The 15,741-nt window shown below is 43.6% G+C and overlaps 3 protein-coding genes across 5 annotated transcripts in view; 2 read left to right on the plus strand and 1 right to left on the minus strand.

Annotated features, from left to right (window-relative positions):
* Window positions 1–474: 474 nt before the first annotated feature.
* Window positions 475–6,516, plus strand: clxn (calaxin; the record flags this gene model as incomplete). The annotated part of the gene is made up of 6 exons (XM_079523154.1): window positions 475–550; window positions 2,725–2,886; window positions 4,671–4,775; window positions 5,696–5,847; window positions 6,151–6,255; window positions 6,379–6,516. The coding sequence occupies 6 exons, from the start codon at window positions 475–477 to the stop codon at window positions 6,415–6,417; spliced, it is 639 nt and encodes a 212-aa protein (XP_079379280.1). The 3' UTR covers window positions 6,418–6,516.
* Window positions 6,304–13,117, minus strand: rbm48 (RNA binding motif protein 48). The gene is made up of 5 exons (XM_079523152.1): window positions 12,975–13,117; window positions 10,832–11,022; window positions 10,282–10,427; window positions 8,058–8,809; window positions 6,304–7,235 (listed from the first exon to the last, which is right to left on the minus strand). The coding sequence occupies exons 1-5, from the start codon at window positions 13,104–13,106 to the stop codon at window positions 7,173–7,175; spliced, it is 1,284 nt and encodes a 427-aa protein (XP_079379278.1). The 5' UTR covers window positions 13,107–13,117; the 3' UTR covers window positions 6,304–7,172.
* Window positions 13,118–13,531: 414 nt separating this feature from the next.
* pex1 (peroxisomal biogenesis factor 1) overlaps window positions 13,532–15,741 on the plus strand; it is a 67,789-nt gene continuing 65,579 nt past the window's right edge. For all 3 annotated transcript variants that reach the window (XM_079523147.1, XM_079523145.1, XM_079523146.1), the window contains exon 1: window positions 13,532–13,741. In XM_079523147.1, coding sequence (XP_079379273.1) covers window positions 13,619–13,741 — 123 coding nt within the window. In that variant the 5' untranslated portion in view covers window positions 13,532–13,618. The remainder of the gene's footprint in view (window positions 13,742–15,741) is intronic.

A 15,741-nucleotide genomic window follows, 5' to 3' on the forward strand; every position in this document is an offset into this window, starting at 1 on the left:
AATCCGGAGCAGGCTAAATCCAAAGCATTAGTTTCCATGGTAACTAATGTAGCATCACTTTCATGAAACCGAATCAAGCCTCAACATATCCAGGTTAACTGGTTAAATTAATCTGGCAAGATTAACCAGCTTTCATGAAACCGGTTAATCGCTGATCCAGGATATATTAAACCAGGATATCTGTTAAATCCCGGTTTAATCTCTAATCCAAGTTTCGTGGAAAGGGCCCCTGGGCTGTTTACATTGCAACTGTGAATATATGCAGTAGTTTAATCATGTTGCTTTTCTTTTGGGGGTGTCTGTCTGGTGTTTTTGTGTATTCAGCGCCCTCTGGTGGGCAGAAATGTATGCGACGTCCCTAACGTAGCATATAGGACTAGGACGACGTTGTTGCTATGGTGATTGCATGTCAACAAGTGAGTGCAGACTAGAGTTTAGCACAGCAGAGTTCAGCTGCTGCAGCACGGACGTAAAATGAAAGAAATGTCTGCTATGAACAGAAAGTTGATCCAGAACCTCGCCGAAAGGCTGTCGAAACAAGTGAAGCACTGTGAGTATTGCATCATTTGACCTTTGTTTTTTAAAGTCTTCAGATATACGCAGGAGTAGCCCAAACATTTAGACTCTCGTAGAGGTTTTTTTCGATTCTGACGAATCTCTCTACGAGAGTCTAAAAGGGATAGTCCCTTAAAAAAAAGTCTAAATGTGTGTGTATAAAATATATGTCACTCTTTACCAAATATGGAGTTCCACACAGCTCTAGGTTGACCTCTATTCATTTTAATATGGAGTTCCACACAGCTCTAGGTTGACCTCTATATGGAGTTCCACACAGCTCTAGGTTGACCTCTATATGGAGTTCCACACAGCTCTAGGTTGACCTCTATATGGAGTTCCACACAGCTCTAGGTTGACCTCTATATGGAGTTCCACACAGCTCTAGGTTGACCTCTATATGGAGTTCCACACAGCTCTAGGTTGACCTCTATTCATTTTAAGAAATGGCAACCCGATGGACAGCTGAGTATTAACCACTTATTTAGTCACCTGTGTTAACCCATTCAGGCCTGACGTCGAAATTTAAAAAAATACGTTTTCTAAATCATGACAATTTTCGGAAAGATTTGAGGCACATTTTAACGATTTTTCAAAAATAGCAGATCTACAAGCTTGTAGATCTGCTATTTTTCAATAGCTAAATTATAACTATGTTTAAAACACCAAAAGGGGTTCCCGCCCAAAATGGGTTAATGGTTAATGTGGTTAAACGCTAACGTGACATGGATGCGTTCCAGGTCTCAATGGATTAATTATGTTCATTATTATATGTCCTCTTCACATTTTGTGAACAAGATGTATGTGTAGCCTATATGTATGCAGGCAACAGGCCAACAGCACGTGCACCAAGGCCCACCCCGCTCGATTTGGAACATGTGAGTATTGCATCATTATATATCATTATACATTATACAGCCAACAGCACGTGCACCAAGGCCCACCCCGCTCGATTTGGAACATGTGAGTATTGCATCATTTGACCTTTGTTTTTTAAAGTCTTCAGATATACGCAGGAGTAGCCCAAACATTTAGACTCTCGTAGAGGTTTTTTTCGATTCTGACGAATCTCTCTACGAGAGTCTAAAAGGGATAGTCCCTTAAAAAAAAGTCTAAATCGTTTTTCCCCACATGTCCGGCGGGTGTTCGGCAAACAATTACACCCCGAGGGACCGTAGTTTTCAATAAAACAAATATTTTAATCCACTCTGTCCATACTCTGTCTCGGAATCTGGCGGCCATCTTGGTTTACTCTCCATTGTAAATGCGCAACAGAACCCTGGCCGCTAGGGGCGCGGCCAATGTTCTGTTGCGCATTTACAATGGAGGAGTATGGACGGAGTGGATTAAAATATTTTTTTGATTGAAAACTACGGTCCCTCGGGGTGTAATTGTTTGCCGAACACCCGCCGGACATGTGGGGCAAAACGATTTAGATTTTAGATTTTGCATCTGTACAAAAGGTAAGAGTGATTTTGAGGCACAAACGTAAACACGCGACGTTTTTTTAAGGGACTATCCCTTTTAGACTCTCGTAGAGAGATTCGTCAGAATCGAAAAAAACCTCTACGAGTCTAAAATGTTTGGGCTAACGCAGGAGATTAGAAAAACGCACTAGTAGCCTAGAAACCAACGGCGAGCGTCGCTTGAATTTCATTGGCTATCGCCCAATCGCCTACTATCGCCGGGCGACGTCGCCCAAAAGATGAATTGTTTTTATCTTTTCGGCCGACGTTCCTCCGCCCGCTTTTATAGTGGATTGATTGATTGATTTAAGTATTTATTGACAGTTTGCAGAAATACAATACATTTCAAGTGTACAACTCAATACAAAAACAGTTTACTGTGAGTTGCATAAAGCATTACACTTACACAGGGCCCACGATTTTCAATTCATCAAAACATTTGGAGACTAGAATATACACTTCTATATAGCCAAAAAACAGGAAATCATCATAGGAGGGAAAACACATATACAGTGAGGGGGAAATTGGGTGGGTGGGGATTCAGATTTTACAGGGGCCAGTTGGACTGATTGATCTATTGATTGACTGAACATTTTGGGGGTCCTTGAAATGAAAAGGTTTGGGAACCACTGGTCTACATCTCTAGTTGTGTGTGTGTGTGTGTGTGTGTGTGTGTCTGTGTCTGTGTGTCTGTGTAATGCAGTCAATAAGACAGAGGCAGAGGGTCTCATCAGGCAGTTCAATGGACTGGTGGGAGATCATCCCAGTGTGTCTGGCAGGACGGTCCACGGCCTGGACAGAGGGAAGTTCAGAAACATCCTGCACAACACCTTCCAAATGACCGACGACATGATCATGGACAGAGGTACAGTACGCTGTCTGTTCTGTTGTCCCGTCATGATCTGTTGTCCCGTCTGTTCTGTTGTCCCGTCATGATCATGGACAGAGGTACAGTACGCTGTCTGTTCTGTTGTCCCGTCTTTAAACTGATTTAGAGTGTTGTCGCTGTTGGGCAGAATCCTTGTATGTCCAAAACTAATATTTGTATGAATGAACATTTCTTCCAGTAGATCCAATGTAGTTATTTTGTCAAAATAAATTGTTTTATCGCTTCTTATCTCTACATATTGCGTTTTTGTTTGTAAATTAATTTATGTCCTACTACAGCGTTTTGCCATTTTTGAATTAGATCCTTAGATACTTTTGATCCTGAAAAGTAACATAAGGATTTCACCCGACAGAGAGGTTCTGCTTTTCATTGGTTCAATATGTATAAAAGCATATTCGGGACGCTGTGGGTGCTGGCGGCGTGTTTCCTCCTCCGCGTCATCAGTGCCCATACCCGAAGGCGGGGTTGGCGAAAGGGCCTTTCTGTGTGGAGTTTGCATGTTCTCCCCGTGTCCCCTAGGGTAGGTACACTCACATGTTCTCCCCGTGTCCCCTAGGGTAGGTACACTCACATGTTCTCCCTGTGTCCCCTAGGGTAGGTACACTCACATGTTCTCCCCGTGTCCCCTAGGGTAGGTACACTCACATGTTCTCCCCGTGTCCCCTAGGGTAGGTACACTCACATGTTCTCCCTGTGTCCCCTAGGGTAGGTACCCTCACATGTTCTCCCCGTGTCCCCTAGGGTAGGTACACTCACATGTTCTCCCCGTGTCCCCTAGGGTAGGTACCCTCACAAAAAACATGCAGTAATCCTGGTCTCTAAACTGCCTCCCCCTGGCCAGCCGGGGCGCCTGATGGAGGGGAAAGGAACTGGTTGGAATAACGTGTTCCTTCCACGCGCTACGTCCAACCAGGGAAACTCCCCCCTGTCAGGTGTAAAGGAGCAACTTGGACACTCAGGCATGAAGGAAGCATGAGTTCAAGTCCGTTGCTCTCCCCATGTCCCCCATATATGGGGACTAGGTTGGCGGAGGGTGTGTAGAGCCCAGGATCACATTAGATAATTGACACAGGGGTGAAAAATGGGTTACAAAATGGTGGGATAAAAATTGTAGAAAAAAACAATATATGTATAAAAGCTTGTAACAACTTTCATCCTTGCGTCTCAATTTTGGGCATATCACTATAGGCAGTTTCAAACATGCGACATGATGTGAGCTTGTACATCTGTTATTTCTGATACATTAAAGGACCACTACACCACTTTTCAACCTATCTTCATATAATATGTCCTCACTAATAATCATGATAAAATGGTACAATTTTTTTCTACTCAGTCTGTGTCTCATAGGAGGGCTGTGGGCAGTTTAGAAACCTGTCCACCAGTGACATCATCGTTAGGCAGATTTTTTTTTTCTAACAAGTTTAACGATGGCTTCCATTTTTGCATTGCAACTTTTCAGGACTAGAAAGCCTGCAGTTTCTATTAGCTTGGATTCACCATCGATGATGTCACTGGTGGACGGGTTTCTGAACTGCCCACAGCCCTCCTATGAGACACAGTCGGAGTAGAAAAAAATGGTAGCATTTTATCATGATTATTAGTGAGGACCAATTATATGAACATAGGTTGAAAAGTGGTGAAGTGGTCCTTTAAGAAAATAAATTAAGTACAAGGTACTGCCCGACACTGAAGATGTGAAAATGACAGCTCAACTGTTAATGAATACAATTTGTTTTTATCATTATTCTGCCTCCCAGTCTTCCACGCATTCGATAAGAACAATGACGGCTTTGTCAGTGCCAAGGAGTGGATCGAAGGACTGTCCATCTTTCTGCGTGGGACGTTGGATGAAAAAATAAAATGTAATGAACCTAATCTTACTTATCAAGGCACCCGCCTACTTTAATTCTCTCTCTCTCTGTCTCTCTCACACACAGGCACGCACGCGGGACAGCAATTTTAAGCAGTTTTTATACCCTAAAAGTTAAAGTCGATAAATCGCTGATCTACAAGCTCACCTCGTGGCGAGCTGCAGCGTGTTGTGAGCTTGTAGATCAGCTGTTTTCAGTGCGTGACACTGTCTGGCGTACAACTATCTATTTATACATGAGGCACTGCAACTCTAAGGGCCGATTCATACTCCTAATTGTAAGCCTTTAACAAAAAACATCTTTTTTTAACCGTAATATAACCAACTGGGAGTTGCGGTTTAGCTAGGTTGTCTCCCCAACCAATCCTTAACATTTTCTCCATTTTAATCTGGCCCATGTTTTTCTTTGTTTTTGTTTTTGTTTTAAAGTTGCCTCCTTCCTTTCCTTTATGCAAAGCAACTTTGGGTACTTAGAAAAAGCGCCATATACTAGGGATGCCGCCGATTAATCGATTTTCCGATTAATCGTCGGAGTCTCTAAAAAATAAAAAAAATAAGTAAGGCTGCATGATATATCGAACATGTACCTTCATCAGAGTGGAGAATATAAGTATAAATCAAGTTGCGCAAAGCCACTCTTCTCTGCCCCTCTCTCTAACAGACACAGTTAACGATCGCTTGTTAAGTGCCTGCCAGGCAGACAATCAGATGAAATGAAGGCAGTTGTAGAGTAGTGTTTTTTTTGGGGGGGGGTTCAATTAATCGATTATTAATCGGCAGAGCTGTCGATTATTCGATTTGGCTGATGGTCACTTTCTGGCATCCCTACCATATACACACCAGTAAAACTGATTTTCTTTTCATGATTAATAACGTGTGGTATTTGTGTGTGTGTGTGCGTGCGTGTGTCAGACTGCTTCCAGGTGTACGACTTGAACGGAGACGGCTACATCTCCAGGGAGGAGATGTTCCACATGCTGAAGAACAGCCTGATCAGACAGCCCACCGAGGAGGACCCCGATGAGGGCATCAAGGACCTGGTGGAGATCACGCTCAAGAAGATGGTGAGTTCACATGCTGGAGAACAGCCTGGCGAGGAGTGGTGGAAAAAGTACTCAATTGTTTTACTTAAGTAAAAGTACCAATACTGCAATTTAGAACTACTTCGTTACAAGTAAAAGTACGGAATTGAAAATGTACTTGAGTAAAAGTACAAAAGTATCGGCATCAAAATGTACTTAAAGTACTAATCTTCAGATGTTAATTTGATTGAAAATAGCAGATCTACAAGACCACTAATCAGTGGGTCCGAAAGGGTCTGTTCATGTTTCATAAAAAACCTTTTTCTGTATTTGTGTTTCTCACAGGATCACGACCACGACAGCAGGCTGTCTTATGCAGACTTTGACAAGGCGGTGAGAGAGGAGAATCTGCTGCTGGAGGCGTTCGGAAACTGCCTCCCTGATGCCAAGGTAATCAACTCATCATACAGTAAACTAAAGGCTCTATGTTGAAAAACCCAATAACTGAATTATTTTATTCAACAAGAAATAAGACAATAATTCTTACATTGTTCTGTTTTTTTTCTATTCCAGAATATACTTGCATTTGAGCAGCTCGCATTCCAAACGTGAAGACAATCGTGTATTTTCATCGACAGTATATTGCACCCCATTCGACTGGTATCATGTATATAATCGGCGAAATCATCCGTTATCAGCACGTTTGAATGGTGCCAAAATGTTGATACTGGCATCCTCACTGTTCAGTATGTCATTATCTGCGATTGTAGCATTGTCATTATCACTGATGTCCTGACGGAGGTGCGCCGTGTCTGGTGGCCATGAGCTACGTGAGGCACCAGCCGAGCGAGGCGCCGTGCCGAGCGTTGCGAAGGCCACCAGACCCGACTCAGCGCCGTCCGAGTTACGTCCTGATAGGCAGAGAATAGTATATATTAGTAGCTCCTAGTTCCATGCACCAAAATGACACGTTGACCAGGCTATGTGGTGAGGATGCCAGTATCAACATTTTGGCACCATTCAAACGTGCTGATAACGGATGATTTCGCCGTTCCAATGCAGAGATAACAGTCGAATCGGCTGTATATTCAGTAGAAACACCTCTGAAGGCAGCATTGGGAGCAGCTCTGAAGGCAGCATTGGGAGCAGATTGGGAGCAGCTCGCATTCCATACTGGAAGACAATCCTCTATTTTCAGTGACAGTATATAATATAAATATATACCTCTGAAGTGAAGACACACTCCCATTTGTAAATAAAATATTTTGACTACAAGAACAGTTTCAAATGTTGATCATGATTTCATTACAACTGAAGTTGTCTTTTAAATGTCCAGCACTGAGTCCACTCCTGAACGAGCCTTTTTATCAGATCCGACGACGTGGTTTCATCTTTTTCGGCACTGGCTTGATGTCAGGAACTGACGCCACCTAAAAAAGAAAAACAATGAGAGAAGAGTTGTCATCTTCAATCAAGTTCACACGAAGCATGTCTGAAAATGTATTTTGGCGGGCCTTGATGGTGCCAAATGCCACTGCCAATAAAAAGCTCTTAAGCTTGTAGATCTGCTATTTTCAGAGCGCAACACCGGAGCACAACCAAACATAAAATCACTTGTCGTTTAGTTCTACTGGATCTCTTCTGCACTAGTTCCTCTGTAACATTTTCTTAGTCTTAGTTTTAGTCATCATACTGTAGCTTAGCTTTTATTTGGTTTTCAACAGTGACAGACTTTTTTTTTTGTTGACGAACGTTTTAGTCGACAAAATCAACACCCCAGCAAGCACGGTCAGGACCTGGACGAATCAGTGACGTCTCGATTGGGGCCAGAGATCAAGTCAAACCAAGACTAGTCAGATCTGGCCCAGAATATCACCTGATTTCAACCAATATAAATTTTACCCACTAAGACGGACGTCCCTGGATGAATCAGAGAGTCCGATCGAGGCCAGATCAACTTAAGTCATATCATAACTAGTCAGATCTGGCCCAGAATAAGCTATATTATTTAAACTGGTGAAGACGTCCTGGAAATGACGTAAAGATCATCCCCATATGGGCTGTGATCTGGCCTAGTCCTGAGCGTCACCGGAGGACGTCATCATGTTATCATGACGTAATTTGGCTTGCTGGGACTAGTAAGCTTGTAGATGGCTATTTTCAGTACGTCACATGACATTACTAGATACTGGATTTTTACTTGGATCCGTGTTATCTAGTAATGCTCAGAACGTCAGACACTAAAAGGCTACCTGTTGCAAGGTGCTCCTGATGCGGCTGACCGTGGTGTTCAGCGACGTGTCCTCCATGTCCATCCTCGGGGGTTCGGGCAGCTTCGGCCCGACCAGTGGCCCCTCGCTGTCCCCTCCCGTAACACCACACGACGACGACAGGTGGCTCTTCTTGGCTGCTTCTTCCATTTTACGTTTCCTGTTCTCCAAGTGTGTCGTCCTCGGTACGAATCTCGGTACCAGACTGACCGCCGCCGCCGCCGGGGCTTTCTCTGGGGTCGGCCTGCTTTCGCCGCGGCCTCCGTCGCCGATTGCCGGCGTACTACGACCCACGCCGGGGCTCTGTGTCGGCTGCTGTTTTTGATCGGCGGCGATGACGACGGCGTTATGCAACGTCCCCATATTGTCCTCTGTGGGTACGGCCCTGTGTGGGTTTGTTGTTGCGTTATGCCTGTAGCGGTACTCTTCTCGAGGTGGGAGAGGCAACAGAGGGAAGCCTCCTGCATAATGGCTGGACGACGTCCGACTGTCTCCTGCGTTGTTGCGGACAGAGCTCCGGTCTGCAAAACGGCCTGAGCTCGAACCCTGTCTCGCACCGTTGTCGTGAGAGCTGGGATCTACATAACGGCCGGAGCTGGAACTCCGTCTCGCACGGTTGTCGTCGTCGCTCCGGTCGTGTGCTGCTGCGGACGTTGTCCTCTGTGACGGTGTGGTCTTGTTGTCCGATGCCGTGGCCTCCTTGTCCCCTTCTGTCAGCTCTCTCTTTTCCTTTGCTTTGTAAACAAAACGAGACACCAGTCAGACAGTGACTCATGAATAGCAAGCATAGCATACATTTAGCAAGGGCAGAAACCTATCTCCATATTCTAACTTTGTGTGTGTGTGTGTGTGTGTGTGTGTGTGTGTGTGTGTGTGTGTGTGTGTGTGTGTGTGTGTGTGTGTGTGTGTGTGTGTGTGTGTGTGTATTTTTATTTTAGGAAATCAATGCCCTACTACAGTACTTGATCATAACTACAGTGTCACATAAAGGCATCGACAGTACCAGATCTACAAGCTCAAAACGGGCGCAAATCGACGCATTTTGAGATTGTAGATCTGCTACTCTCCAGATTTACAGCCGACAGACGGAGACGAAATGTTGTTTTTAAATTTACTCATGACCCCATTGGCGTTTTAACCAATGAAACCCTATATACTTATTTGAGAGGGATCCCCCAGGGGTCTATACTTGGACCCCCTCCTCTACAGCCAAAATCGGCCCAAAATAGCCGAAGGTTTGCCTATCATGACAGGCCCAGAACAGGGACGCCCTAGGGCAGTGGTTCCCAAAGTGGGGTTTGGGGACCCCCAGGGGTCCTTGAGGGAGTTCCAGGGGGTCCCCAGTTAAATGATAGTTTGGAACCAAATGGACCCTTATGGGGCTGTAACTCAGAGAGTGTACAAATGGAACCAAATGGACCCTAACAGGTCCATTTGGTTCCATTTGTACACTCTCAGAGTTAAATTAACATTGGTTTTACAATATAAATTGGGGGGGTCGCAGAGATAGAAATGCCATTAAATGGGGGGTCCGTAGACTAATGCATGTCAAACTGAAGGTCCTTGAAATTAAACGGGTTGCGAATCACTGCTAGCCGTAAAAATATTCTCTTATGCCTGGCATATCTTTTCAAATGGGGGGTCCGCGGGGCTAATTAGTGTCAATTTGGGGGTCCTTGACATGAAAAAATTTGGGAAACACTGCCCTAGGGTTCATGTGGTTGAGCAGTCAGCTATCATCAGAGCAGTCCTGTTCACATATCGCCCTAGGGTTCATGTGGTTGAGCAGTCACCTATCATCTGAGCAGTCCTGTTCACATATCGCCCTAGGGTTCATGTGGTTGAGCAGTCACCCGAGCAGTCCTGTTCACATATCGCCCTAGGGTTCATGTGGTTGAGCAGTCACCTATCACCTGAGCAGTCCTGTTCACATATCGCCCTAGGGTTCATGTGGTTGAGCAGTCACCTATCACCTGAGCAGTCCTGTTCACATATCGCCCTAGGGTTCATGTGGTTGAGCAGTCACCTATCACCTGAGCAGTCCTGTTCACATATCGCCCTAGGGTTCATGTGGTTGAGCAGTCAGCTATCATCAGAGCAGTCCTGTTCACATATCGCCCTAGGGTTCATGTGGTTGAGCAGTCACCTATCATCTGAGCAGTCCTGTTCACATATCGCCCTAGGGTTCATGTGGTTGAGCAGTCACCTATCATCTGAGCAGTCCTGTTCACATATCGCCTTCGGTCCTGCAGCTTCAGGCGAGCGTCCTCCGCCGTCTCGTGCTCGGGAACGTAGCACACGTGTAGAATTCCGCCGTAGAAACTGGTCCCGTCCATGCGCCGTTTGGCTGCTCTGAAACACAGTAACCACCCACCAGTGTTGCTTTTGTCGACTAAGACGGAAAATGTTCGTCGACTACCTTTTTTTTCAATGACGAAAACTAAATGGAAACTAAATGAAAACTAAGCTGTGATGACTAAAACTAAATGTATTGACAATTTCGTCAACGGCTAAAAACTAGACTAAAATGCTAGGAAGGGGACTAGTGGACAAGAGATCCAGTATAAGTAATTTTATACTTGGTTGCATGCTGAAAATAGCCGATATACAAGCTCACAAATGCGACGCGTTGTGAGCTTGTAGATCGGCTAATTTGAAGCTATGATTCCCTGCTTTCACATGACAGAAAAACGCGAAAATTCTAAAAAGTCCAATGGCAGTCCCTCAGTCAAAGTTGGTCACATATAATGGGTTACCTGGCGCTGGTGAGTTTCTGGAACTTGACGAGGTAGACCTCGGTGAACTCCTCGGCGGGGTACTCGTCCAGCGGACGGTACTCTTCCACGGCGCCGTACAGAGCGCACAGCGCCACCAGCTCCACCATCACGCCGATGGCCGGGACCCCCTGCACCATCACGTAGCGTGACTCCAGGTTGATGGTGTACACCTTGGGGTGGGTGGGCAGAGTCAGACCACCAACGACATGAGATATAAAACGTTATTCATAGTCTGGATTTTCGGTGGTGAGGTGGTGAGACTACAACATGACGTCACTGAGCCGCGGTGAAGAGCAAACCACCGCCACCGCCCTTCTCTCTGTTTTTTACTCATCACCGCTCAACGTTTTTTTCAGTGGTCACCTCACCACCGGAGCGGTGATCACCTAACCACCTGAGCAGTGGTGACCTCACCACCCCACCACCGGAGCGGTGCATGGTCACCTCACCACCGGAGCGGTGGTCACCCCACCACCGACGGCAGTGTTGATTTCGTCGACTAAAACTAAGACGAAAAATGTTCGTTGACTACCTTTTTTTCACTGACAAACTAAATGGAAACTAAATAAAAACTAAGCCATGAAGACTAAAACTAAGACTAAATATACTGTCGATTTTGTCAACAAATAAGAACTAGACTAAAATGTTAGGAAGGGACTAAAAATAATTTAGTCTCTGTGGCACATCTAGGGGCCGCAATCTGCATTCAAAGATGTTCCTAGAAGCTTTGTCATTGGTCGAAAAAAACCCGGTCGCAGTGACTAACCAATTAGGAAGCAGACAGTCAAATCGACCAATGACAAAGCTTCTAGGAACATCTTTGAATGCAGATTGCGGCCCCTAGATGTGTCACAGAGACTACATTTTTTTGGGAGCGTTCTACCCATTGCTGGCTGTCTGAATACCAAAAAAATAAAAAGGTCATTAAAATGTTGACATATGATTGCCAGACAGTGGCCTTGTGGTTAGAGTGTCCGCCCTGAAACTGGGAGGTTGTGGGTTCGATCCCCGGCCGGGTCATACCAAAGACTGTAAAAATGGGACCCAATGCCTCCCTGCTAGCATCAATGGGTTGGATTGGGGGTCAAATCAACTAATGATTCCCGAGCGCGGCGCACCGCCCAAGAGATGGGTCAAATGCGGAGAACAAATTTCACTGCGGTAACGTGTGTGACTAATCGTACGACTTTGACTTTGCTTATAGCAGCTTTAAGTGGTATAAATGTCAATCAGATATAGAGCATAATATAATTTTACATTTTTGTGACAGGCCTAAACATTCTCCCCTTCTTCCCCACACACAGGGACAGTTTTCACGTGGCTTTTGACATATAATCATTTTGGAAATATTAAAATTTCCCAAGAAAGTTTCACAAGATCAGTATCGGACCTATCGGTATTGGCCAATCATGAGAAAAACAATCGGTGATCGGTCCCAAAAAACCTGATCGGAGCATCCCTATAATTACAGGCAGCATTAAGAACTTCAGAATGGTTATTATAACAGTCATTTGTTTCAGGGCTAATTAAGAACCAGTGTTTTAAAGAATGTTATTTCATCAAGCCATCTTTATCAGGCACACAGCATTCAAAGACATTGCACAATAGTAGCAACATACGGTACTATACAGAAATAAACCTATTGGGAGGCCTTCCACTGTAATTTCACTTAGATGTTATAGATTATTCGTTTCTAAAAGGCACCATTATTTCTCACTTATTTGTAAAATAGTAGATAACTTTAATGGAGACATAAGCTTAGTGTATACCATGTTAATGCCATGTTGTGTTGCCAGTTGCCACACTTGATTGATTGATTTATTAACAGTTTTGCAGAATTACAGTACATTTCAAGTACAACTCAATACAACAAGTGGGTGGACGACAGACACCATAAAGCATTACACTTTTTTACAAGAGGGCCCACCATTTTCAATTCATCAAAACAAATAGAGACGTACGAATATATACACAACTATATATAGTCAAAACAGGAAATAATCATAGAGGAGGTAAAAAGGGAAAAGAAACATATACAGTGAGGGGGAAAAGGGGTGGGTGGGGGATTCAGATCACTGTGTTTTGGCCATTAATACTAGTCATTTTATTCTAAAGTTCTCACCTTAACCGCCCTGTCTTTCCTCCCCTCTCGGTACTTGGGTCTAGAAATGCAGACCTTGTGTTGTTCATGGTGTTTATAGACCTCGGGAGTGTCCCAACAACTAGACTTAATGTTGTTGACGGGCGCCGCCATGTTTGTTTTGATGTGAATTGTGAAAGAAGAAAAACAAAAGAAAAAAAACAAACCTTGTATAAGTTCCGCCTCACACTTCAGAGTAAGAGCTTTTGTTACGTGCAAATGACCGCATGATTACGTTGTATGTTCGGTGGTGGGAAATATCTTATTTATTTAACTTTGTTTTTATTTCAGTTTAGGCAACTTCACAGAATTAAAAGCATACATTTTTCTTACAACTGCTTTCCCCCCCCTTTTTTTCCACAACCTCAGCTGTTTCATACTTTCACAGAATATATATTATACACTCATACACAACTTCACATACATTTACAAGTATTCACAATAAAACCAGGAAATAAAATACTACAAGTATTCAAAATATCTTATTTTGAAGGACTTATATGTCCTTTATCGGCTACTTTGGCCTTGACCACCGAACACATCGATCATATGTTGTCATGTCTGCGTGCTGACTGTCAGCTAGCTATAGTTGTTAACGACAATGTGCACTTATAAACATGTGCTGAATGATTATTATAATAATGTTTGTTAGTCAGGGTATCCAGCCTGTCACGGTGGTATTTAGCAACACTAAAGACTGCTTCATTCACCTCCCCTCGAAACTCGTAGCACATCTCTCCCTGACCGAGGTAAGTTCTCTAAATATGCACCTTCATGTTTGTAGTTTACTTACAGCAGTGCTTGTGGTTCCCTATAGCCTCGGAAACCCAGACGTTTTTATTTCCAGGGAGAAAAAGGTTCCCAAACTTTTTTTTCATGTAAGTGTAACCAAATGGCCGAAATAGGAGTTACTAAAAATGCATTTAACACTACAGACTACGCCAGTTGGAATTTCACCAACAACCAAATTAAGGCTTAAAACAGGTTCGTAAAACAGAGCTTAAGAAACTGGGATGAGGAGCTGAGTGAAGACACCAGAGTTTACACAAGGTTGACATTTATTTCACATTAACTTAGTTGTAAATAGTACCATGGCTTAATATACAAAATGGCAGTTCTCAGCACTGTAGAACACATTTCTTCTCCATACACATCATGAGCAGTTAAGGCACATCACATCAAAAGGAGTATACAATTAGTGTAACTACTCTTAATGTCTAAACATGCAAACAGTGAAGGAGCTCAATGTCATTTCTATCTCAGGGACCCCCAATTTATGGTAAAATCAATGTTAATTTAACTCTGAGAGAGTACAAATGGAACCAAATGGACCTGTTAGGGTCCATTTGGTTCCATTTGTACACTCTCAGAGTTACAGACCCATAAGGGTCCATTTGGTTCCAAACTATCATTTAGCTGGGTACCCCCTGGAACTCCCTCAGGTACCCCTGGGGGTCCCCGGACCCCACTTTGGGAACCACTGCTCTACCAATGCCATACTGTAATATTTCATAAGCATATGACGCATGTATGTATGTAAACTTTACAGTTGAGTTTATTGACACAAGTGCTGAGCTTCAGTGTAGCATACATAGGTTTTTTTTTTACTCTAGTCTATATTGTATTGACTTCATTTTGACAGAGGACAAAACAATAGAACCCACATCTATATATAATATATATATATCTGGTCCACAATATTCGATACACCACCAAGATACCCATGTACCTGTCTAGATACTTCCTTAATGTTAACAAAGTCCACACCCACAACACCAGAGGGAGTGCAACGAACCATGTACAACCCAGATTCGGCACAAACAAGGGACTAAATTATTTTTGCTCCTATGCCACCAAAATGTGGAACGCCCTACCAACAGTCATTAAGACATGCGAATCCCTTGACTCCTTCAAAACCGCTCTCAAAGGGCACCTACGGATGGCTGCAATTCGAAACTGGCCCCCGTAAAATCTGACTCCGAATCTGAATATGGGCAAATCGGCCACTATCCTCCCAATCGCCCTTTATTCATTGGGTGATTAAATAAACCTTCACAACAGAGAGACAATGAAAAGACCATAACAAACAAACCATACTGTAGAGTGTAGTAACTTACATAGTCAATTGTTTTATCTCAGTAGTTTGTGAAATGTTTAGTGTTTCTTTTGGTGTGGTGTGGTGGCCACCATTTATTTTTTTGTAAATTAATATAAAAGTTATTTCTTGGGGTTTTGAATCCTATAGCAGCCCTTGTATTGAACCGTTCTTTCCTGTGCCCCCCCCCCCTGCAAGCAAACTGTTAAAGTATTCAATCAATCAAAAACAATAATAACACAATTAAGACCTGTGGTTGGTCATAGCAAATCATCCAAACTGGAGACAACAGCGGCTGCACTTGGGCTCAAAATCAATGCAGCAAAAACTAAGGTAATGCGGATCAACAATAAGAACAACTCTACAATAACCATGGACCAAAACCAGCTAGAGGAGGTAGCCAGTTTCACATACCTAGGAAGCATAATTGAGGAACGGAGGAGGATGTCAGTGCCAGAATTGGGAAAGCAAGGACCACATACAACATCTTAAATAAAATCTGGAAAGCAAAAGACATATCACGCAAAACCAAACTGCAAATCTTCAACTCAAATGTCAAATCCACCCTACTCTATACAGTTCAGAAACCTGGAAAAGAACTACTAACATACTCAACAAAATACAAACATTCTTCAACCGCTGCCTCCGACGCCT

The sequence above is a fragment of the Electrona antarctica genome, assembly GCF_951216825.1.
Source record: "Electrona antarctica genome assembly, chromosome: 15".
Taxonomy (NCBI): domain Eukaryota; kingdom Metazoa; phylum Chordata; class Actinopteri; order Myctophiformes; family Myctophidae; genus Electrona; species Electrona antarctica.